Raw genomic sequence first — 26,961 nt, 5'->3', positions numbered from 1 at the left:
ACAATAATAATAATAATAATAATAATGCATATTTATTCACAAATTTTTAATAATACTAAAAGGAAACACCAAACTAATATCATTGGCATTTACTTGTGATTATTTCTGCTTTTACGTACTCAATAAACTAAACATGGAATATTCTAATAAATGAATTAATAATTTCTCTTCTGCATGGATCTTCTGCATTTTCTCCTCAAATCATTCTGCAGATTAGCATTCTCACTCGCTGTTACGCAGGAACAGCTTTTTCTAGTTTTAATTATTTTTATTCTTTACGATCATACAGTCAGGAGAATGAAGCCAAAGGGATACGAAAATAAACTTGTAATATTACAAAAATAAAAATATTACGAATATAAAGTATGTTCTGAGATTAAACTCCCTCTGATACTGTTTTAAGTGACTCAGACTAACTGCAGATTTGCCACATTCAACATGGCGGACGCTCTGACGCATCCGCAGCATAGGCAGAACCCGCCTATGAGGCGTCTACGAATATAATGTCTATGTTCTGAGCAACAGCAACAGGACACGGGTTCCTGTTTTCCTCACAAACGACTGCGAAAAAACGCTGTGAGCTCCCTCTGCTGGTCAGTCAAGTTTGTGCCATGCTTAAATCGCCGTCGGTGGGCCCTACAAAATCATTCCGAGGGCCTGAAATGGCCCCCGGATCGCACCTTTAACACCCCTGGCTTAGATCGGGTCTTCCCACTAGGATCACTCCCTGACTTACATTGAAGGCCTTTAATCTCTCAGGGTCGACGCCCTCTGTGTCGTTGATCTTGTCGTTGTCGTCGTGGTCGTCGTGGTCATCGTCGTCGTCGTCGGGGGCGACCTGGGTGCCATGGCGCCCGATTGTGAGGTCTTCTGCGCTCAGCTCCATCTTAATGCTGTCGTAGCTGCCTCCTGAGCTGTACTGTGGGGACTGGAAACAAACACACTTTATTCTAAAACAGCTGGCTCTGAGGTCACATTTCCTTCCTTTCATAAAGCTGACGGACGTAACTTGCACACTTTAATCAATTAGAAGGAGGTCTGGGCATTTACTGCAGCATTTAATGTAAGGTTTTCCTTTGCAGCACCAAAGATTGTTTCAGCAGGGGGTTTAAATGTGAATCCTGCTCCTGATGTGAAGTTTTTCCCTCATATTTATTGACATGTAGTCATATTCAGTCAAACAACCTACGATCCAACTAGGCTCATCTAACAGATTAATAAAACCTTTTGGAAATAACGTCAATTAAACATACTTTTCATTAATCCCACGTCTGTATTAAAAAGGGTTTTTGTTTATTGGTCGGACATAATATTCTAATGTTTTCATTAGCAGTAAGCAATAAATTGTCACAATTAACAGAACTAAAGGGTTAAAAACATCAGTCTGTTTCATGTAGTGATGGTTTTACTACAACAAATTAACTTTTTAATAATATTCAAATTTGACCGTATAATTGCCTAAAACCTGACTAGTTGAGAAAAGCATCCACAGCATGATGCTTCCACCCCCGTGCCTCAGAATGGGGATGACGTTCTTGTAACAAATTTCACATTTTGTCTCGAGTTATAGAGTCCTATATAGAATATATATTTATATCCTATATTTCGGACCATAAATCACACTTTTTTCGTAGTGTGACCGATCCTGCGATTCAGACGCAACTTATATATCAAATTTAAATGGTAATTCATACCAACATGAACCAAGGAGTAAACATTACCGTCTATAACCACAAGAGGGCGATCTAGGCTTGTGAAAACTATCCTGCTCCTGAACCACTTAGAAATTAATTGAAACATTAACTTATAGACAACAAAGACTGAATACATGTTTGTTGTTTTACTGTTTCAGTCTGGATTCACACAGCAAAGCGTTGCGTGGTGCAGCTTGAAGCAACCAGACCGCGACAGAACCTGTTATTAGGCTTTCTGTAAAGCTAACAGCTAGCGCTAGCTTATAGCTCTGTTGACTCAGCGGTTTAAAACTTCACTGATGCACGTCAGTGCTGATGCTTTATGTTGCTCTGAAACATCCGTGTCGTACTGTTAGCTTAGCATGTAGCACCGCTATGCTAACTGTCTAATTTAGGCGTAATTTTGACAACCAGGTATGTTTCACGTTATTCAGCCGGCTGTGGATGCAGCTGTGTAATTTAATAAATTGGTTTACCAGATTAAATGCCAGTTTTTAGTTTTGGGTTGTGTGAAATAAATGTCTAAATAAATGCGTATAGTCCGGTGCGATTTATTTATGGTTTTTTTTCCTCTTTATGATGCATTTTTTGACCGATACGACTTATATTCCCGGAGAAACTTAATAGTCCGAAAAATACGGTAAATAATATTTCCAGTGAGAGGTTAACATACACTTCAGAAAGATTTTATTGATTTCTTTAAACCAATATTTTCTTCAATGTTAAAAGATGACAATTCACATCTGAAAAGATTTGACAAGCTTGAAACTCATTCTGGATCCCCCTCCCCCCCCCAATCATGCAAAGTCAAAATTATAAAGTATAGATCAAAATATATACAGTCCCCTATGTTCACTTTGACTCTTTCAAGCAGAGCTTTGCAAACACGAACAAGTCAAACAGCCTTCTGAAGTAAAATATTACAGACGGATGTGTGGTGGCAGCATCATGCTGAGGGCCCGTACTGAGAGAGGCCAGAATAATAATGAGTTCTGCACCTGGACAGGCCCGATGATCCCGAACACTCCACCAAACTGCTGTGGCATGGATCCAGCAGGCTAACGCTAAGCTTTAAGAGGCTTCCAACATCAAACTTATGGTAAATTTGTGGAAAAGTCTTAAAAAAAAAAATCAGTCAGTGCCAGAAAACCATCAACCTGAAACAAATCTGCAGCCAGCCAAGAGCTTATATATATATATATATATTTCACCCTGTACTGTGTGTGTAATTGTGACCATGTAACAGGTTAAAACTCGTGCACTAAATTCTTGTTTTGCAAAATCACAGAAGTTTTTTGTTTTTTTTCAACTGTAAAATAAAACAAACAGAAGAGAAAAAAAACAACAAATTTTTTCTGGTCAAGCTAAGTGTTAAATAGGAACGTAAGGAGGAACCAGGTGGGCTGGCCGACTCCATCAGAGGCGTAATCAGCGAATGGAGGCCGGCGAAAGTTCCTCCGCTCAGCAGAAAGTCTAGTTGTGGGAAAGGAATAAATTAGCTTCACAGCTTGCAAACATTCACTGAGGTGTCGAGGCTGGCTGGGAAGAACGCTTGTCATGGCAACGCGTGCTTTGCTCTATCCTACCTAAGTTGCAAAAATGATTTTCCATTTACCAGATTTATCCTGCTGTCTTTAGATCTGCTTGGTTTCTGTTAGGTTCATGATCACGTTTTAAAAGCCTCCTGCCTGTTCAGTGAACAGTTCCCAAGATTTAGAATCGACTCTCTTCTGTCTGATCCAATCTCAAATTGGATTGCTGGTGTTAAAGCCGCAGTGTGTATCATATATAGTATATATATATATAGAGAGAGAGATTTTTTTTTTTTAATACATAGCCGTTACCCGAATAATTATATTAACATTCAACAGCAAATTAATAAAGTAATGGTAGTTAATAGCGGCTATAAGGACCAAATCTCTCCATGAATGTTGAGACAACTGCTTTCACAAACATGCTGAGGGGCAGAAAACCCAAACGGATCCAGGGTAGAAAACAGAGATATCTATAGCTGGTGAAATTATTAAAAATATAACATTAAAAACTAACACCGGCTCATACATTTAAGTTCACAGTTGAAAATGCCTTTTTTTTAATCGATTTTTGGTTATATGAACCTATTTTTGGGAATTAATGAGAATCGATTCAGAATTGGAAAATCTATTTTTTTAACACAACCCAATCAGTGAATCATGTCAGTCCAAGAAAAACTATAAAAACTTTCTGGTTTCTGCTGCTTTTTATGGTTAATAATGCAAAAACTAAAAATTAGGAGCTAAAAGGTTCAAAGCAAACTTGCTGGTGTTTTTGTGCCATAAAATGAATGCCCATAGATTTACAATCACTTATTTTCATTCAACCAAGAACTTGATTTCTGATTTAAAATGACAGACACGTCTATTAAGAAATAAAAATCTGTTTTCCCAGAAGGAAACTTGGAACCAGACTTTGCTGGAAAAGTTTAAACAGTTAGATCCTTATTATGAAAAGGATCTGTGGGCTTTATTTGCTGTTTCTGTGATAGTGGATATAGGAATTTACTCAAATCTCAATTTTCTGTCAGTAATACCAGATCTAGGACCCAAACTCTTGGTTCACTGGTTGATGGGGGGATTCCTGAGTCTTCTGGGGAGCAGAACCACTCAACAAACCGGTTGACAGGATCAAAAACAGGAAGTCCAGCCCCAATCCGACGGTCGCTGCTGGCCATTTTCTACACAGCCTGCTCATGCTAAAGACTGATGCTGCCAAGAAGGACGGTTGAAGAAGGTCCAGAGGTCCTCAATCTCTAGAGACTCCAGAGAATTCATTGAATTTATTTGAAGAACTTTTAATTACAAAAAGCAAAAGCTCAGAAAGCTGAGGACTCCTTGATGTATCCATGCCTGACATTTGTTTTCTAAAGATTGAGCTATCTGGGAGCTCCATGCAAAACTTTGCTGGAGCCAAACAGAACCGCTGTTAGCTGCAACTCCACTGCAGACCGCTGCTGCCCCCTGCAGTCTGCCGTGGATACATCCTCTGATATTAGCTGTAAAGGCTCTACAGCAGATTAAAAAAAACACACCCTTCAGGTCCAGTTATGGAGAAATAAAAGCTACAAAACGTAATGAGACATTTAATGAGAGAACTTGAGGTGCAAACGCTGCACTCAAGGTTAACATTGATGTGGTAAAATTAAGAAAGAAATCTGAAAATTTGAACTAAAACTGTAAAAGGTGACACCAGCCAGGGTAACATCAATGTTTTGAGAGCCATTTAAACTTTGAATCATGTTTCGCCAAAATCCCATTATGATCGATGCACGTTTGAAGAAAAAAAAAAAAAACATTAACCCTGGAGGGAACTGAAGAATAGGAGGTGCAAACATTCTGCATAGTGACAAATGTGCTTCGTTGCTTTGTGTCACACATTTAGCACACTTGAACAAATCTTTCCACCCCTCCTGATCCTGCAGGACTAAACGCAAAGAGGAGAAAACTCTCAGCCTCCTCGCAGCCCATTTATCCCTGGCAGACGCATAGCTGTGCACACACACATACACATCTACGCTCAACGTAAAGTGATGGAGCCTCAGCGAAGAGACACAGTAAAAGCCAGGAGAAAAACCAGAGTGACACTTAAAGTGAACCGAACACACCCCCACAGCGGTGGCGGAGAAGAAATGGCGAGGGGAAATGTGAAAGAAGCGTTTGTTGGATCCATAATGGAGGCCGGCTGAGAGTGTGTCTGTTTCCGCGTCTAAATGTGAGGGGATGGTTGTGGAGCGGCGCTCGTGTCCAAACCTCGCTCAGGCCTGGCAGTAATATATTTACCTTCAAGGCCGGCGGGTATTGTTCGTCAGGATCTGCCATTCAGCTTCAGTACAAAGACGGTGAGAGGAGGGAGGTGGGAGAGAGACGCTCCTGCTTTTTACCTCCAGCTTTTTATTATTTTTTTTTCTGCTTGTCTTTCTAAAACGACTGTTCAGTGTTTTAATACATCACAAAATGAGACAACGTGGGTGTCCTTATTAATTAACCAGGCAAAGAGTTCAAGTTTCTATAGATTAGTGCTGCAGTGTTTTCACACCGAGCCTGAATAAAAAGCAGAAAATGACTTCTTTCAAAGAGAGTTTCTCCTCACAGAACAAAAAGAAAAAGATGAATGATAGAAAATCAGTGAGAAGAGAAAAAAAACATGAATTTCATTCTGTTTTACAACTTCCACCTTTTCTCATTAAAAAGCCCTAAGTTCATTCGGTGCTATTGTTTGTTATGCGTTTCACTCGGGATGCACCAAAATGAAAATTTGGGCCAATTTCATCCGATGTTAGTCTGGATTACCGATACTTTGTTATATTATAGAGTTCCAAACCCTTTCAGCACTGCACAAAAAAAGCTAACATTGATTCTCCGCTTCAGTAAAGCTGCAGAAGCTAACATTAAATATATATATTTTTTTTTACATAGCTGCTAAAACTGTCACCATGTCCTGACAGTAAAATATCCGACAGATAACCTGGGAATAAAAATCCAGCTCCTCTGGCTCCCCCTAGTGGTCCGGCTGCCTTCTGCAGGAATCTACCGCTCCCGGTCAGGAACAACCAATCAGAGCCAGGAGGAATGTCTGGCTCTGATTGGTCAATCACTCTTGTGTTGGTGCTGCTTGCACCCTCTCCCCCCGCACAGACATACCCTCGTTAAAGCTCCAGACTGTCGGAGGGCTGCAGCTGTGTGGAGAACTGGAGGAGAAACAACCGCCAACGTCTCAGAAAACCTTCCAAAAAAAAAAAAAAACAAAGCAACTGGACTTGTTTTCCGTAGTTGAAGACGTTTCGCTTCCTCTCCAGGAAGCTTTCTCAATTTAAAAAAGTCTGAAGTAATGTTGAGTAACAAGCTTTATACTACTGCCCAACAAAGGCCTTGCAATGGCTTAGATAACATGCAAATTCAATCGAATCACATCAGCCCTTCCAACCTCAAACACTCGCATCTCATCACAAAAGAAAATAAAATTAATCAAAACCCAAGTAAAAATATGCAAAAAGCTGCTCAGCAATTCTAAGAAGCACGTGATTCCTTTAATATTAATAAAAGCTTTTCCATCCACTAAAAAAGTTATGAAGCATTTTTACATGTCAGTTAAAAAAAAGTACAAACAAAAAATAAATAATTGGTAGTCTTTTTACATTGTTTTATTATTTTTAAAAGATGTACGTTTTATTTTGCTTAAGAATCAAAATAATATTAAAAGTAAAAAAAAAAAGGCAATTTTGGGCTTAACTGTACAGAGCTCTTGACTTGAATACTCGGTTTGAGGATGCGGCAATTAAATCAAATGATTTGACTGGATACTTTGTGAAAGCCTGAATTTCTGCTGGTTTCATCAGGGGGAAAAGTCATTTTGTGATTTATTAAGAACTGAACAGCTGAACATCCTCTAAGTGTGTCGCCCCACTGCTTTGATGCATACAAATACAAATGCCTGCGCGTGCTCTCACCTTGCTGCCGTAGTCCCTGCCGTCTCGGTCCAGCCGCAGCTCTGCAGCGTGCGTGCTGGGGGCGTGTGCGTGGGGCAGAGGCAGGGCCGGAAGCGGAGCGAGGGGAGGTTTGGCGGCCAGCGGGTACTTCCTCCGCAGCTCCTCGGGTGCGTTGGGATGCAGAGCGCCGAGCAGCGCTGCAGCCGCCGCCGAGACGGTGATGGGCAGGTGTGAGGTAGACAAGGGCAGGCGCTGAGGGGGGGGCTCGCTCAGGTTCACCGGCTGCTGGTCCTCGGACGACGAGGAGGAAGAGGTCGGCCTGCTGAAGTCCAGCGGGGCGGAGCCACCGCTGCCGTTGACGACCCCCGTTTCCCGGACCATGGCACCGTCCGTCACAGCAGAGGTGGGCGGGGTCAGGGCGGGCAGGCCGTTCCCACTGCCGCTTTCTGACGACGAATCATCTGAGGGTACGAACAGAGACAGTGGCTGAGCTTAGAGGAGCAGAAAGAGGACTAACAGCACATTAAGGCAAAGGTTTAGTGTAATTTTACTCATGAATTCAATTTAATTCAGATTATAAAGATTGGTCAGAAAGTTTCCTCTCTAAGGAAACCCAGCAGGTTGCATCAAGTCTCTCCAAGTAGCATTCACTCCTCCTGAAAGAGCGTAGAGCCACAGTGGACAGTCGTCTGCATTGTTGATGGCTTTGCAGCAATCCCTCATGCTGAGCATGCATGAAGCGACAGTGGAGAGGAAAACTCCCCTTTAACAGGGAGGAGAACCTCCAGCAGAACCAGAACCAGGCTCAGTGTGAACGCTCATCTGCCTCGACCCACTGGGGCTTAGAGAAGACAGAGCAGAGACACAGAAAGCTCAGAAGCTCACATTGACCCAGGAGTACTTTCTATGTTAGATGGTAATAGCTGTGACATCATCAGGGGAGGCAGATCATCCACTAACAGAACCCCAGACCAGGTGTACCTGAGAAAAAGTTAAAAGCTGAAATAACAACAGCTGCCACCTGCATCCCTTTACACTGGATAATCGAAGATTTATCATGCTGTGCTAAGGTCTTCATGCATAAATCTCAGATTTAAATCTGTCTGTGGTTTACCAAAGAGACATTTTCAGGGCTTTGGGAATATTTCTTGTAACAAAACCGCAGAAAGCTGCAATGTGAAAACTCCAGGAGCACCTTACTCAAGTAAGAGTCGTAAAAACACAACTGGCGAGCTACAAGTGTACCTGTGGGCAAACGGCTGGACTTAGACACACAATGAGGTTTTCTGGTAGAAACGGAAATATATTGTTGCGTTTCTCCAGTTCGTGTTCGCCACAACAGTGAAATGGTAAAATTCAAAAACTGGCTCCAGATTAAAGGCCTGAAAATCACCCCAGTCTCTGCTGTGGTGTCCACAGGAAAACACCTGAATCTGCGTGCGTGGGGAAGTCCTGCAGCATCACTCCCATCAGTAGAAATCAAGCGGGGGGTGTTTGTACACATCCGCATGTTTATGCGTCTCAAAGAGCAGGGAAATTACAGCATTTTTAGCATTTCTGCTGGTGTCTTCTGCACAGAGATGACGGTAAAAACATTGTAATGTACGCCTGTTATCAGAACAATCCAGTTTTTATTGGACTGAGGTTAAATGCACGGCGCCTTATTATTCAGCTAGCTTTTCCTTGTGATAATCCATGAAGAGCAGCTTAACAAAAAGGGTCTTATTTATAACACAAAAGGCACTAAACTATTAGCAGGTGCTTAAATCTATGCATCAAAGTCCAACTAATAAGTACATGTTACATTATCAACAGCAGGAATATACGTTTTCTGATTTAAATAAGTTGTTAGCCAATATTAAATGTTTTTGTTTCAATATGTTGTGTAAATACTGTGAGAAAGGTTTTTTTTTATTAATAATATTTCCCACCGGCTTATGCCTATCAGATGAGTAACTTCACATTTGACTCTAAAATATTTTGCTACACACAGATGTTTGCGGTTGGCTCAGTGGCTGCAAGGTTCCCAGATGCTGTGGCCAAACCATCACCCCCCCCCACCCCCACCCCCGTGTTAGAGAGTTATAGTGAGCTATTGTTCAGGCCCTGCTAATGCATTCTGTGAAAAAAAATAAATAGCTTTTCTTTAGCAGGGAAGGGGGAACAGTTGGGAGTCCCAACGGGTGCATGCTGAGAGGGAGAGATGGGTGAGGAGGTGAGGAAAGGTACAGTGAGGCAGAAAAAAAGAGGTCAGAAGAAGGGTGGGAGGAGGAGGAGGCAAAAGATGAAGGGGAAGAGGAGGAGGGGGGGGGTTCATGGCTGGCGGGGTTGGAGGCAGAAGGAGGAGAGAGGAGAAGATGAGGCAGGTCAGACATGGGGGATGTAGGGGGAAGGGTGCAGCGGGTCTGTGGAACAAGGACAGACATGGGAGAGATTTTTGTATCTTTATCCTCGACCCCTCCCAGTCCGCTGCCTAACTGGTCATCCTGCTGCATGGTGTACGTGCAGCATAACATGTAAATGGACATGCACGTGTGTTTCATTGCAGTGTGTGCAGCTCACGTTTATCTCAAAACAACCTTCAGGCTCACATGTGCACGGCTCAGATTCTTTTTTTTTGGAGACAAAGCAGGTAAAAAATAAAAGACGTTCGAGAAACGGGGGCCAGTCTAATTCCTGCTACGTTGACACCAGTGCCTCCCTGGGAGGGAGTCTCTGCTCTCTTCACTTCAGCTGCATCCACACTTTTCTCTATCCGTGCCAGCTGAACAGGGTGTGGTGCTCCCTTTCCTATTTGCTGCAACCCTTTCACGTTCTGTAAGCCATCAACCTCCAGTGACCCTCCTCTCTGTTCGCTCTCTTCTTCTCTCTGACCTCAGTCACCAAAGCAATCCTAGAGCTCTCCCTTTTGCCACGTCTCCTCCATATCTGCGTGTAGCTCAGAGGACCAGCATACCCCCCCCCCCCCACCGCCACGGAGCGAAAGGAAAAGCTGTGAAGAGGTTATGGGTAAAAAAAAAACGCTGTTTTTCATCACATTAACATGCCCTCTTTATCTTTAAAATTAGTAGAAATCAAAACTCAGAAAAGTGAATCAGCTGAATATGCCGGGAGTTTAGCAGCTGTTGATTTGGGATATAAAAGCAGACAGCTGATCAGTAGCAGAATAAAATCATAAACCACTCAAATTTAGATTTCCAGTATTTTTAAAACTTGGTATTCCAACTGTTAATGGCACATTGTGCACTATATATATATATATATATATATATATATATATATATATATATATATATATATATATATATATATATATATATATATATATATATATATATATATATTAGGGCTGGGCAACGATTAAAATATTTAATCGCGATTAATCGCCCTGATTAATCGCGATTTTATTTACAAACTCCAAGAATGAATTCAAAAGTAGTGTAAAGAGCACTTTTATTTTAATGTTCTGCTGCCATATGAACAAAAGTGTTGTAACATTTGTAGCACTTATTTTATACTGGATATTTTCAACCCATCTATTGAATTTAGTGCACTAGTTGATCTTTTCTTCATAAGAGAACAGCAAGCACTGCAGCCAAAATATGGCCTTTTTTGACCTGCTGTATATTAGCCAGTCCCTAAGCTTGATGTATCATGAAACTGTTGACCTTTTGGGTTTTGTGGTTTTTATTTTAATATTACAATTAAATAATAATAATAATAATAATAATAATGTTATGTTCAGTGTTTTTTCGCTAATGCACCTCTTATATATTTCAATCCTTATGTAATTTTGTCTGTGTTGTGTGCACCTGCCTGTTGCTTTAATCCTATAAATTTCCCCGTCGTGGGATAAAAAAAGGATTAGCTAATGTTATCTTATCTTAAATAACACTTTTTAATATATGTACTGGGTTCTTTCAAGGTCTTAATTACATGTTATGTGTGGGCTCCACCAGTAACATCCATCCATCCATCCATCCATCCATCCATCCATCCATCCATCCATCCATCCATCCATCCACTGATCTACCTGGATGTTCCCTGGAGGACTGAAACGCCTCAGTCAGAGACGTCTGTGGGTCTGTCGGGGCAATGAGAGAAGTTTCGTCTCCTCTCTCCGTTTCTGGGGCTCGACGTTTTCATGTTTTTTCACGTGCTTAGATAAATTTGTTGTGTTTCCACTGAAATGAACCGGCTTTTTACAAAACATACAGCTTGATTTCATTTACGGTATTAAAATAAAGCCAAACGGTGCTACTTCCCCTGTTCATGTTTTTTCGCTGCTGCGGTCTCTCTCAGCTGTTTGTGTGTTAAATTTGTGTGAGAGCTGAGTGGGCGGGCCAGGCTGAGCCTGCGTGCTGATTGGCTGGCGCCGCTGAGCCATGTACGAGAGGGGAGGGGGAGCGGGAGAGTGCTGCCGTGACAGCGCGCTGCAGTCAGCGCGCCTGCTGACTGACACTGACTGAAAGCATGATGTGAGCAACATGCGTTAATGCGCGATAAAATAAATATCGCCGTTAATAGTCTAATGAATTAACGCGAAATTAACGCGTTAACTTGCCCAGCCCTAATATATATATATATATATTTCAATTCAATTTTGTTTATATAGCGGAAATTCAGCGCATATATCATCTCAAGATACTTTGCAAAGTCAAACTCCATCAAATCGTCCAGACTGATTGTGTACTAAATAGCAGAAGCTCTCCTATGATGACAATAAGTCCACTCTTTTCTATTTTTTAATTATTTAATAAAGTAAGAGTAAACGCTAAAAGTAATACGTCACCAATTCTACTTTCCTGCTTGAGGGAAAGGAGGACAGCTGCACATCAGAGAACACGCCTCCATCCACTGCTCCAGAGTCCAGAGGCAGCGGCGGGTTTCACACCACTGCATCCGACGCTTAGGGTTGTTTACTGGATTTATTTTACTGGATTTATTTTTGCTTTAATTTTATTAACACATTTTATGCAAAATAAACAATGTGTACAACACAATCAGTTTAATTTTAGAGTTAAAGTTACTTGAGTAACTTTTTGAACAAAATGTACTTCTAGGAGTAGTTTTACTGCACTGTACGTCTTACTTTTACTTGAGTAAATATAATTAAGAAGTATCGCTACACTTAATTGAGTAAAATGTATGACTACTCTATCCACTGAGAGTAACTTCACTGAATAAATAACTTGTTCCAACCAAAAATGCACACATAGACACAACTACAGTTTATTTAAAGGTGAGACTTTGTTGTTTTAATGGTATTTTCTATCTGCTGAGCTCATTGAGCCATTTACAGGTCGAGTAACCATACAGTAAACAGTAGATATTGTTATTGGATGTACTTTGCACTGTCCTAACTTACTGTACATACATTAACTGCTTGGTTTCATATGTTTTATGTTAAAAAACGTTTGGAATAGTGTTTCTTCTACCTGAATTTGTTACTTAGTAATTGTTAATGTTTGTAATTTTTATGTTAGCCATTAAAATACCAGATTTTGTACACAATTTAATATTTTTTGCCTAACCAGTCACATAAGTTTTATATATTAAATCAATTGTTATAAATACTTAGTAATTGAGTAGCTTTAGCCTAAACGTCATGTCACGCAAAGGATTGTGGGATTCCTTATAGCTCGTTAGCGTCGGTAAAGGACGTTGCGAGGTTCCTATGCTAACGTAGCTATTAGAGGAAGCATAGAGGCTCTTTTTCCTGCCTCCTTCCTTACTGACCGCACTATTTGGACAGCACTTATCATGGCGACCGCTGAAGCACTTCACTTTAGCCAAAGAGTCCTTAACCAAAAGATGTTTTTGGATGCCAAAGTTTCCAGGTTTGCTATTAATTCAGCTTCTGCTGACGGCGCCGTGGGATTTTACATGGCCGACCGCCTCATGGCTGATCGCTTCCACTTCGTATTAACACCGCTAACAGTTCCCTGTGCATATTTAACAGTGAAGGAACTTCATGACCAGACTTACTGCACAGCGCCACGCTGGAATTGACAAAGCCCCTGAGAGCGGCCCATTTTCCCACATTTGGGTGTAGAATGGGTGCATGGGGACAACAGGACTCCCCTCGGCCTTTCTGTGAAGGTGAAGGGCTGCTCCACCGGCCCATGAATCAAGAAAAGTCTCACTTCTTCTCTTTTAGATGAACCTTTAACACCACACCTGACTGATAACTCATCAGATTTAGATGTTTCATCGCCTCCTCTACGACACGTTTTGTGTCTCTGCTTCCCACCCCTCGCCCACGCAGTGAGTGGACAGCAGAGATTCTAGATCAGGGGTGTCAAACATACGACCCGCGGGCTGGTTCTGGCCTGCCGAACAATTTAGTCCGGCCCGGTGGCTAAATGAATTATCATCATTATTTTTATTTTATTTTTTTCCCCAGTGTCCTGTCTGGGAATGTGGCAATAAGAATTGTTGTCTTAATGCCAAAAAGAGCTCATCAGATTTGACTTTCACAAGTGGAGCAGTACTGCTTTTGCCATAGTGCTCCGCTTGATTTATAAATGTGAATAGTTTTATTATGATTCATGCGGGGAATATCTCAAATGATATGGACACTACAATGGGAAAGTAGGAGAAGAAAGGATGAACAAGAAGAAAAAAAGAAAAGGTGAAAGAAAGAGGAGATAAAAGGAAGAGAATGATAAAACAATTATTGAAAAAAACATGTTCTTTGTTTAATTGAAAATCTGCAGTTACTATATTGTCCACAAGGGGCGCTGTGTTTTAATCAGCAGATGGTAGCACTGAGCTTCAGGTGTGGAAAATTGATTTTAAATAATTTCTTAATTTTTATCTGTTTGATGTATTTTGTCAGGCAGGACAGTGTTTTTAAGTTCCAAAAAATGTGAATAAATGTTTTTCAACATTGTACAATCACTGTGATCAGTTCTTCTGCATAATGCACTTTAAGTAAATGTTTAACTGAGTAAAAGTATTGTTGAAATTGCACATACTTTTCTTAAAATCGCTGAGGTTATTCATAATATATTGTGTAAAAGTGAAATTCATTTAATATAAAAATCAACAACAAGTCCACATTTTTTAGTTCTATTTAATCTTGCAATGAGTTTACTCATGTGGCCCTCTTGAGATCAGATTAAGCTGTATGCGGCCCCTAAACCAAAATGAGTTTGACACCCCTGCTCTAGATCAGGGATGGGCAACTGGCAGCCCTCGTCATCACTCAGTGCGGCCCGCGAATAGATAAATAATAATTTAATAAAAAAAAAAACAAAAAAAAAACTTGTAATTATACTTTTGACTGATACGGGGCCGTACCCAAACAATAGCCGGCATGGGCCGCTTTGCAACAGCGAGGAAGAAAGTCAAGAGCCCTGGCCACTAGCAGTGGCATAAAGGGAAAACTTGACCGAGAAAGTCACATTTTTCAGACAAAATTGGAAGAAGTACAGACATGGGGATTTATTTGTTTTTTTGGTCTCTTGTCATTCACACACAACAATAAACATCGAGAGCCAACGTGAGTTTTGAAACTGCAAAGCTTTGTCTTAAGCGGACGATCAGACGTGCATCTACACAGCACAGCATTCACAGACCAGTGTGATGCATTCGTGAGCGTCAGAAAGCTATGGTGCATTCAGGAGCATGGGACATTAGATTTTTCAGAATAAAAAGCTAACAGATGTGCATAATCAATTAAATCAAATAAATCAATTATAGAGCATTCAGTATTGTAAGAAAGCCCACACTGTTTCTGGATAGACACGTTATTGTTTGAGTTAAGTTCTGTTCCGTTTTATGCCTCTTTCCTTGTAAATTTGAAATGTCCCATGCTCCTGAATGCATTGATATGGAGGAGTTTAAATTCCTTTTTTGCAATTTTTTTTAAAGCAAACGGTTTGTCTTTTGCTTAAGGACATATTAAAATGCATTCATATGCAGAAAAAAGTTATATGTTGGTGCAGTAAACATACAGATATAAATTCATCTAAAATTTGTTTTTATTGAGAATAATTTGTAGCATCTTTCATATCCAATTATTTGAAGTGCGTGATCATGTGGCCCTCCAATGGTCGTGCTGAAAAAAATGTGGCCCTCTTTTTCATGGAAGTTGCCCATGCCTGCTCTAGATGCTCAGATACCTGTCCAAACACCAAATGCTGCCAGGACACAGGTCCCCGTGTCACTAATTGGCACACATCCACACACAAGCTTCACCAGCTGGTCCTCCAGAGAGAAGCTGGACAGGTGGACTCCCCACTGGGAGATGGTGGTGGAGATGTAAGTAGCAGCAGCAGCAGCTGACCTGGCAACAACGAGTGGCCTAGAGCTCCTCCTGGAGATCCGGTGTGTTCCAGGATCCTCTGCCTTTGCATGTTTTGGTGAAGGTGTGCCAGCTGTCAACTTTTATGGACAAGCTGTTAGCCGCGGTGGCCTTTCAGCCGTCCTAAATCACACACGTCATTCTCTTCAATTACTCCAATGGCTCTCTGTCACTCGGATGATTGTGAAAACACACAGAGTGAATGGTAGGAAATTATCCTCGTGACATTTTGGCATTTTCTCTGAAGAGCAAGAAAAGAAGAAAAAAAATAAATGTCTTCATCATCACAAATGCTTTGTGGAATTAACAGTAAATATGATATTTGCAAAAGAAAACCTGTTGCTGGAAAGTCAGATTGGGAATTTCAGTAGTTTTATCTTAATCTGAACCACCAGCATCTCCAGCATCAGAAATGGGATTAACCCTAATCCTAATGCTCATACAGGCACAAAGGCAGAAGCTGCAGTGTTCAAATTAATGCAAACTTGCAAAAATGTAAAGTTTGGCTCATGGCTCTGTAGCATAATTCCCTGTAATTTATTCTGAGATGTTTGAACAGGAGCGTTATGATGAGAGTCCAATGCGCTCTAGCAGCGTGTCTGAACTCAAACATTTTTATAACGCGAACAAACAATAAAACTTCAGTTGTGACCTTATGGCTACTTTATAATGTTTTACCTCAAACACATGCTTCATTTTATTTATACTCAATGTCCTTTATATACATAGCTATGAAAAGAATGCATAACATTTGCAAATATTATATATTAAATATTCTGTAGCATGAAGATAATTAAAGTTTTCCAAGCTGACAGGCAGTAACTGGGGAGCTGATTCTTTTTTAATTAAATGTAATTATAAGTTCCATTACGTTCTAACTTAGATGGTTTCTAACTGTGCTTTAGAAATAAAACAAACAAAGACAACTGAAAGATGGTACAGCATTAGTTCAGTATGTTTACATTTGATAATTTATAATCTGATATATTTAAATTCAAGTTGATATTTTTTTGTCCTCTGACTGAATTAGTTGCATCATAACTATTTCTTAAACAACCTGCAGCATCAATTAATGATTCAGAAATGCCAGTCTTCTGTTATTTCAGCCAGGTGTTTCCCTTAATTTAAAGTAGCGCCTCCTCAGGTCAGAACTCAAGATCCTCTGTTGGTTTAACATCTATTAATAAAAAGGAAAACTGTTTTCTCCTTTGCTTTGGTCTCTTCTGTCTCTGCTGTGCTTGTGGCTAAAATGAGAACAACTGTAACCCGATGCAACAATAGGTGCAAATTGCCGCCAGCTGCTAAACTTGATGGGGATGTTTGCTCCTGCATGCAATTAGTGTAAATTGCTTTGTGAATCCAGTACAGAAATAAAGCAAATAGTGGGAGCTAAACAGCTCGGGGGCCAGTGGGGCCAGGCTATGTTCACAATAATCAGTGGGACATGATCGTTCCTTAGAGTAATATTGTTAAAAAGACAGATTCCTTTACCAATAAAATTCTGTTATAAACATTGTGTCTCTATATCTAAGTATCTAGAAAACTAACAAGCTCAGTAGATAAATCCTCCTGAGGCCGACCCACCAACGTTTGTTTAAATAATGAACATCTGAAATCTCACTGAGCATGCTCAGTACGCTCTCAGTAGACAGCTGTGGGGCACAAATCCTACGGCCCCAAGCTCGGATCGTCCAATCAGAATGCTGGAAATGCAGACGTTATGGATTGTGTGAGACAATCTAGGCAAGGCAAATGTATCTGTATAGAACATTTCAGTATAAGGACAATGCAAAGTGCTTTACATGATTAAAATATTGGAAAATAAAAACATAATAAAAGCTAGTAAAAAAAAACACTTGGAATGAAATGTAGGGGAAATTTAAACATAATAAAACATAGGAAAATGGAAACTAATAGCAAATCTTAATCTAGTGTTGGTTGTCCTTGCTGGATCATTGAAGGATTGATGTGAATCTTTTCTGTTCAATAAATTAGCAATATGAGTGAGACTTTATTTAGAATTTAATGTATAAAAATGTAATTACATTTAGCTGACATAAAACTTATTTTCTAGTATGTTGGTTTATGCTAATTTATCTGTTTAATTTAACATTGATCAAAGTCTGATTGTGTGCATCACAAGAAAAAAAATTGTTGCTGCTAATAGCTGTTAAGTTTTTGTGTCCCACTTCACTCATCATGCCAGACAAGACTGAAACCAGACTAAAATCTGGACCCAAACTTCACATCATGCAGCTACAGGCCATCAAAATATGATTGGCAGATTAACAAACGCAGCAGGAATGGAATAAATATTTTTGTTGTCTTTTGATTAACTTGGCCATGCATTTCCCTCTGGTGTCCACCAGGGGTGCTGCAGCACACTCTGCACCTCTACAGTTCCCACAGTTGTAGAAAGACCTGAATAAAAGGTGCCCCAAAAAAGGGTGTTTCTCACTTTGGCACCAATAGCATCCCGCTGGGTGAAAAATTATTCCAGCGATTTCTAATACAACTTAGAGAGAGAGACGACTCGATGTGGTCTGCTGGGTTTCCTTAGTCTGCCTGTCTGATTCTACTGAACTGACTTTGTAAAGTGCCTTTGGATCACATCTGCTGTGAATTGCCGCTGTATAATTAAACTGGATTGAACTGAATTAAATTAAAGAATGGTTTTATATACTGAAAAGTAACAGTCCACACAGTTCCTACCGAAGGACCTGGCTGTTTGAGCCAATGGGATTCGATATGTTTCTCATTTTAACCACACGCTGGGGAGAAACAGCAAATCAATGTCTGCACTGTAGCGGTGAAGGTACTTGTGCCTTGATTTAAATCGAGCAGGCGGATTGAAAACATTAAAACTGTGGCATTAATTAAGCAGATTGTTCCTCTAATGCACTGAGGAGATAAAGGCAGCCTTGAGGGTGCATGTCCCCGGTTTACAATAGGAAACTCTCCCCACTGAGGGGGGGGAAGAATAAACTCTGACTTGCTCAAATCCTTCGTCGTCACATCAGTTCTTAATTTTTTTTTTCTTCAGCACAGCCTCCAATTAGCTCCGGTTGTGACCGCCGCACTTCCTGAACGGTCATCAGCGTAAGCACCTGCACAACGGAGCAAAGCAAGGCAAATGCTCCCCGAGTGCTTCTGCTGCTGCTCCTCAGCCATTTCTCAACATAATCAGGCATCCACGCAACACCAGATCAATAAAAACAAAAACAAAACAGAACATAAAAGTGGATTAAGAGGACAGCAAGGGGCTGATTTATCTCTGCAAATGTCTAACCGTTGTCTGTTCTTGGTCCGACAGTACGGCCGCACGGTTGTGGGAGGACACCTACGACGTCTGGGCTGGCTTCACCGAGCCTTAGCAGCTTTGCTGTTTTTCTCCTGAGTCAACTATCAGCAGATACTACGGGTAATGTGTCATAATAAATAAATAAATAAAAAGCCCCCCCCCCCCCCCCTGAGTTCAGGTATTTGTAAAGGTCATCCAATCATCTGCCGTCTCTGAGCACACCAGAGCTGTCGGCGCCTCCCCAACGGTGTGCATACATGTGTTTAAAAGGCATACTATGCAACATTTTTCAGTTAATTAATGTGTTCCATACCGTTTTGAATGATTAAATGAGTCATTTCAGGTCGAACAAAGGTTTTCTCGGCCGCCCTGGTGGTCTGTGGGGGAAATACTTGCAATTGCAGGAGCCCTCGGCCCGCACACACAGGCTCAGTAGTCTCGTGTGCATCGCGAGAGTCGGTCTTGCTTTACGGCGAGAAATGCTACACGCCCGCAGTGAAAGGCATGCTTGTTGCTAGATTTGTGCAGTTATCATGCCGGAACCAGCGACAAAACAGCGAAAGCCCATGTCGGAGCAGGCAAGAAAGAGGAAAAGGGCTCTGGACAGAGAGAGGAGTCGTACACGGGTGAACATCGGGCAAGCTTTTTCCGAATGGCGAGAGCTAAAAGAAAAAGAAGGCTGCAAGGCTGACGCGGACCTCGCGTTTCTGCTGATGCGATTGTTAGTAACATTGGAATGGTTTCTCTCTCTCTGTGTGCATGTTCATACCTTTCACTGTGTTAGTCATTGTTTGTACTGCCGTTTTTTCGACTTTTCGTTGCGTTCGCCTGTCTGCTAAGCTCAAAACAACCACGCCTGGCTTGACGGAGGAACCAGAACAGCTGAGCATCTTTACGACAGTGCACTTTTACTTTCACCCTCTGGGGGGAGCCTCGCTGGAAAATCAACCCCGGTTGCATAGTATACCTTTAAATGAGTGAGTTCACAAGCAGCGTTCACTTTAAATCATCCAAGTCCTTTTTTCCAAGAACAGAGCAGATCTCCGTCTCAAACGTCACAATTCGCTAGTGAAGTGGTTGCTGCAAACTAAGACTTTTCAACTTTTTTGCTATTTCATATGAAAAAAAGGAGTGAAAAAAGGAATAGTCTATAATTTCCAAGTGCACTTTTGAAGTCAGATACAAGAAAAAAAAAACTTTAACCGCAAGATCAATCACATTTCCACACATTGGTTGCATTTTCCCAATGATCCCATCTTGGTTGCTCAGATCTGCGTTAGGTGTGAGGCATAAGGAACAGCGAAGGTCCATCTAAGTTGCCCCCATGTTCCCCCGGCGAACGGATGGAAAATATGTGACTGAACGCAACCGTGTTGGCTCACTCAGCCCCATGCAGAAGATGTCTCCATCATCATAGATTCAGATTTCTGCATAATTGAAGTATTGATTACCGGCAAGCGGAGGGCTGTGTGCTCGTTAGGGCAAAGACAGGTCAGGAAGAATCCCGAATGCATCGCCAACCAGAAACAAAGACGGGTTTTCTTCTTGCTTTATTCCGTCTGCCTTCAGCTCGACGTTATCTCACGCTCCCGACAAAAACAAACTAAATCTGAATCTTTTATCCTGACTGCAATTAAGACTTTAAATGTGGGTCTTAGGCAATGCCGCAGCAGCTCCTCTATTGTTTCAGTAGTAAATGTGTGTTTTGTACACCGCAATACTGTTGTATTGTAGTTGTAGTTGTAGTTGCTTTGGTGCAGCCCTTCATAGACTGCACAGAGCCTGGGGGGCTCTAAGACTAATACTAAAGTTCTCCTGATTTGCCAGAAGTTAAACGTACTCAGCAACTGATGCATATGGAAAATAAGGTCACATGTTGGCTAAAAACATTCAGCACCACAAGTCATGCTGAGATCTAACTGAAAGGGCTCTTTGACAATAAAATACAACTTTGTTTTTTTGGGTGAGATACATAATTTTCCTGACGTAGTCGGCGCTCCTCATCCGGATGTGTTTTTAATTGTTAATGTCAAAGTAGGCCCAAAATAAATCTGCAGATCATTTTCATTCAACAAAAAGATTTTCAACAAAAAAAACAACAACTATCCACACCAATCTGGTCCCATGTTAAAAAGTAGGTAATTAATAAGTAATTGATAAATCACTTGATGATTAGATGCATATTTTGGACTAGCTCTCTTCGTTTTCATCCAGCCACGTCTGGGCCTGATTTCTGCGTGATCTGTAGAAATTTCCTAAGCAGAACCAGCCTGAAAGCATGAAGAAGGCTAAAATGTCTGAAGAGAAACACGTCCTGCTGTGATTTACAGAAATCCAGCAGCAGATGAGAAACAAAGTCTGGCTTTGGGACTCCAGTGAACCACAGCGAGGTTAAATCATCTTTTGATCTTTATGATAAAGATAAAAAAAGATGATTTAATTTGTTATGAAAAATGATCTGATATTGAATTTATTTTGATGATCAGAAACATCGAAGCGGGACAGAAAGCAACAGCCAATAAATGTGCATAAGCGATCATCCTGGACGGCGAAGAAGTGGGATTCGATCATTTTTATCCACTTTATCCAACATTAAAAAGGAACTATCGATCCTAACTCATCATCAGAGAAGTAAAAACTCTCCAACAAAGACTTTTAATGAATTTAAACCATTTCTTGGAGACAATAACAAATTTACAATTAACTTCAAATAAATTACCCATAGTGCTTTTTTTTTATTTTGTAGCTATTAGGGGCGACGGATTGATCAGGGTTGCTAGCCGACTTCCATTGTGTGCGTAGAGTTTAGAGCGAAAACGAAGACAAGAAACAAAAAGAGAGAAAACAAAGAAGAATAAAAGCAGATAATGGAGCTGCGGCTGAAAGATGGAGAGGAAATCAAATACAGACACAAGGACAACTGGGAGGAAAAGAGAGGATCAAGAAGGGAAACTGATTGAGAAAGCTTCAGGAATATCAGGGAGTGTGTAGATTTAAAGAGGAGAGTGCAGAGGGGAGGATGGATGGAGGGATGGAGGGAATGTGCAGAGGAACAGAAGAGGAGAGGAGGCTCTAATGGCTCGCCCCTCGTCGTATTTCATCTGAAGCTTGACTATCCGGTGGCAGTTAGAAGCTTTTCTGCTCCGTACCTCTCCTCCTCCCAGGATTCAACCTGACCGAGCGCTAACAGATGCTAATTCCATCATCCCCCCTTCGACAGCCCCGCCCCCCACCCCAGATTGGGGGGGGGGGGTGTATCTGGGTGGCATTGACTGGTGACACCCCCCTAGTGGGATTACAGGGATTATCTTGACAGGACACGGCACTCGCTCTTCCTGGCTCTCGGTGCCAGCCCGCCACACCCAGCCGTGCTTCCTGTGGTTCATGTTTTTCCTGGCATCGTCACAGCAGCCCCCCCCTCCAACAGTTCAGTTGGCACAAACCAACACACACACACACACACACACACACACACGGTCCTAGCTACCCCTCCTCCTCTTCATGGTGACAGCGAGCCCCTCTCTGATGGGACCAGCTGGCACGAACAGAACCAGACACAGACGGGTTTATGGACATTTACATACAGTTATTTCCACTCATTAAGGTTTGGGTGATTTGTTCATTATCTGGAAACCAGGAGGGAGCTTCATCCTCTGAGATGGATGGATGGATGGACAAACGGACAGATGGGTAGACGGATGGACAGACGGACGGACGGATGGATGGATGGATGGATGGATGGATGGATGGATGGATGAATCGATCGATCGATCACTGGATGGATAGATGGATGGATGGATGGATGGATGGACGGACGGACGAATGACTAAATTAATTGATGGATGGATGAATGAATGGATGGATGGAGGGATGGATGGACAAATGGATGGATGGATGGATGGATGGACGGACGGACAAATGACTAGATGGATGGATGGATGGATGGATGGATGCATGGATGGATGCATGGATGACTAGAGGGACAGCTAGATGGACGGACGGATGGATGGATGGCTAGATGGATGACTAGATGGATGGACAGATGAATGTATGGATGGATGGATGATGGATGGATGGATGAATCACTAGATGGATGACTAGATGGATGGATGGATGGATGGATGGATGGATGGATGGATGGATGGATGGACAGATGAATGGATGGATGGATGGATGGATGGATGGATGGATGGATGGATGGATGGATGGACAGATGAATGTATGGACGGATGGATGGATGGCTAGATGGATGACTAGATGGATGGACAGATGAATGTATGGATGGATGTATGGATGGATGAATCACTAGATGGATGGATAGATGGCTAGATGAATGGATGGATGGATGGATGAATGGATGGATGGATGGACAGATGAATGTATGGACGGATGGATGGATGGCTAGATGGATGACTAGATGGATGGATAGATGGCTAGATGGATGGATGGATGGATGGATAGATGGCTAGATGGATGGATGGATAGATGGCTAGATGAATGGATGGATGGATGGATGGATGAATGGATGGATGGATGGACAGATGAATGTATGGACGGATGGATGGATGGCTAGATGGATGACTAGATGGATGGATAGATGGCTAGATGGATGGATGGATGGAGTGATCAATATCATTTTACTTAGCTTAAGGAGGGAGAGAATAGCTAATATGTTTTATTACTTACTAAGTCCGTAGTTTCTACACACAAAGGTTTCTAGTCCTTTAAACAGGTTGTAAAGGTCCAGATGATGATGATGATGTCACAGCTTCCTGAGTATCCTTTAAATTAATCTACAGGTTAATCTGACTTAAACTGAAGAACACCTATGGATGCATCTTAAGACATCTCCACATTAAGCACGAGTACAAACAGGAATGTCCAGCCATCATGCTGTTCAGGAACGAGACGGGTTCTGGGTCCCAGACATGGCTGCAGGACAAACGCTGGTCTGACAGTCTTTATCCACAGTGAAGCTATTCAACCATCTAAACATCCCATCATGTGACACTGGACTCCTCCAAAGATTGGGTTTAATATGGAAATCAGGGCAGCTGCAAATTCCCTGGGTTGGGTCAATAAAACACGTCAGAGACATGACCTCTTGAAGTGTGTGTGCTCCTGTTTAGGCATCTGAGTGAGGACATTTTGCTGGTCCTCATTTTGCATTTTGCTAACGGTAAGGTTTAAGACTAAAGTGGGAATTGAGTTTAGGTTAAGGTTAGATATGTGCTGGTTATGGTTAGGTTTAGGGTTATTGTCAGGAGTAGGACATAGAAAGGGTTGAAAGTGACTGAAAATCAATGGAACACAGTAGGAGTCAACACACGTATAGAAAGGCGTGTGTGTGTGTGTGTGTGTGTGTGTGTGTGTGTGAACCCTTCTTCAGTGTAAGGCGGTGGGTCGGGTAGAAGGTCAAATAGAAAGATGGTACTGTCAGCAGAGGAGCAACAAAGACGCTGCTGTCACAGCCTGCCACTGCCTGTTCCCCTCTCCCCCCCCCCACCCCCACCCCCAAAACACACACACACACACAGTTTCTAAACACTTACTGAGGACCAAGCATTGACTTTCATTCTTTTTCAACCCTTTCAATGGCCTAACCCTAAACCTAAACTTAACCTAAACTCAATTCCCACTTTAGTCCTAAACCTTACCGTTTGTACACAACAAAGTGAGGACCAACAAACTGTCCTCTTTTTACATCAAAGTCCCCACTTTAGTAGTAAAATGTGCAGAAAAGGTTCTCACTCAGATGTAAGTACAAGTATAAATATAGTCCATTGACTTCCATTCATTTTCTATTGCTTATGCCATAAACCTGAACCTAACCCTAAACTTAACCTAAACTAAGCATTAGCCCAATTAGCATTGTAAGAACCTTGCAAAATGTCCTCACAATGTTGGTCTACAGTCAGTTTTGGTCCTCACAACTATATATATATATATATATATATATATATATATATATATATATATATATATATATATATATATATATATATATATATATATATATATATATATATCTCAGAATCAAGTTTAATCGCTAAGTAGGTTTGCACTTACAAGGAATTTGACTTGGTATTGATGGTGCAGACAAAAAAATAAGAATACCGTGAAATAAGAAGCAAAAGGATATATACACGGAAGCTGTATACAGTCAGCAGACTGTGCGTCAATATATAGACACAAACACAACACACTTAAATTACCTCTCATCTCAGTAAGCTTTGTTCCCAAGACAACACTTCCCTCAATGGCCAGCACAAAGACACAAACACGCATTTTCCTGTTTTGGGGACTGATAGTGGTGGTGGGATGGATCAAGTGGGATTCTGACTCCACCCAAATATCCTTATTTGTAGCTCCCAGCTCCTGTTCTGTAACATTTCACGGGATCAACAGTAAGAACGTAACGTCATTACGTGACAGAAACGCTCATGGATGATTCTGGGCCAACAGTATTCTAAAAAAGAACTACAAAGTGCGCGATCTCTTCTCTCTGGACATAGTCGTTGATTTCCGTGAGGTGGGCTGTGCTGATATGTCATGTTCACGCAAAGGATTGTGGGATACCTTAAGGATTCTTCGCACCGTTACGTTCCTAGGCTAAAAGCAGCATGCACACAGCAGAGACCATTGGTAATAAACCAGCAGTAAAAAACAAAATACTACACTGCAAAAACGGACCTAAAAATTAGTAAAATGTTCTTAAAATGTGTCTTTTTGTCCTAGATATGAGCAGGTAAATAAGATTATCTGCCAATAGAATGAGTATTTTGACTCCTAAAATAAGATAATTAGACATCCTGCACTTGAAATAAGACGATGGAGATGGATTTTTCCTATTTTAAGTGCAAAAATCTTATTCCATTGGCAGATAATATTATTTACCTGCTCAAATTAAGGACAGATACACAAATTTTAAGAAAATTTTACTTATTTTAGTTCCGTTTTTGCAGTGTACTATATTGTCTCTGTTTTAGCGCAATATCTAATTGTGTTTTTTTTTAAAAACTGTGTTAGTTTTAAAGCTTTGGGTTTTCAGTAGGGTTAGAACTAAAAATAAGTACAATTTTCTTGAAATCAATATATATGTCCTTGATTTGAGCCAGCAAATAAGATGATCTGCTAATGGAATGTTTATGTTTACCCCTAAAATAAGACAATTAGATAATTTACTATTTTAAGTGCAAAAATCTTATTAGATCAATTTATTTACCTGCTCAAATCAAGGACATATACACTCATTTCACGAAGATTTTAATTTGTTTTTGCAGTGTAGTGGCACTGAACAAGAAATATAATTTAGCACCATGGTCCCCCCCCTCAAATTGTTTTACTGTGGCTCAGTGTTGGTTATTTTTAACTTTTAACCATATAATTTGGTTTTTAACTTATCGCTGCAGAAAATGCCTAAAGTGTAGGACTGAGCCTGAGTGTTGGCTAATGCTCAGACCTAAATAACCTGGAGAAGATAAACTGTAGAGGTGGAACATCCTCAACACGTAGAGCGACTGCATGTCCTCAACAAAAGCTCTTGTTATTGTTCTGGATTGACCAGACGACCCTAAAAGCATGCCCAGAACCACATTTTCTGTCTTTACTTCAATACTTAAAATAGTTTGAGATCAAGCAGCTGGAGTCATCTCCAGGCTTTATGAAGGAAATTTGAAGTTTTACTTTAAGATATTTGTCAGATTACCTAAAACTGTGGATGAAAAATTACAGAACAACCAATGCAGATTACTCAAACCCAACGAGCCAAAGGCTACAGAGCAGATGGGAATTCCTACATCATTTCTTTTAGGTGCTGCTTAATTTATTATCACAGTTGAGGATGATAATGAGGCGGGATTCTGGCTGTCATGCTTTAATACAGAGATAATGGAGCAACGCAGGTTCCAGGCAGTCAGTCAGGGAGCTAATAGGATGGGACGAGCACAACGGCAGCGTCAGGAAGCCGACGGGACAACAACAAACAGGGGTTGTCTGCAGGGGGCACACACACCGCCTCCTGCACACTCATCCGTCATTTACAGTTTGGTCTCACACAACACTCTCTGGCTCTTAGTGTGAATGTTTCTGCCTCACACTCCATCCCACTCTGGCCTTTCACCCACATCCTTTCCTGATTTACTGCTGTCCGTCAAGTTCAGCGGCTCCACAGCTTCATGCACGAGGCTGCAGC

General features: G+C 41.2%; 1 protein-coding gene across 3 annotated transcripts in view; it reads right to left on the bottom strand.

Moving 5' to 3' along the window:
* The window catches only part of LOC105915844 (nucleolar protein 4-like), a 139,753-nt gene that overhangs the window by 13,820 nt on the left and 98,972 nt on the right, over positions 1-26,961 (bottom strand). For all 3 annotated transcript variants that reach the window (XR_004931829.1, XM_012850089.3, XM_036142378.1), the window contains exons 6-7: positions 7,177-7,616; positions 737-928 (exon numbers count right to left, since the gene is read on the bottom strand). Coding sequence is in view for 2 of the 3 variants with exons in the window: in XM_012850089.3 (XP_012705543.3) it covers positions 737-928; positions 7,177-7,616 (632 nt within the window). In the remaining variant the exon portion in view is untranslated. The remainder of the gene's footprint in view (positions 1-736; positions 929-7,176; positions 7,617-26,961) is intronic.

Source organism: Fundulus heteroclitus, chromosome 1 (assembly GCF_011125445.2).
Source record: "Fundulus heteroclitus isolate FHET01 chromosome 1, MU-UCD_Fhet_4.1, whole genome shotgun sequence".
Taxonomy (NCBI): domain Eukaryota; kingdom Metazoa; phylum Chordata; class Actinopteri; order Cyprinodontiformes; family Fundulidae; genus Fundulus; species Fundulus heteroclitus.
This window is presented reverse-complemented; position numbering and strand designations above follow the sequence as displayed.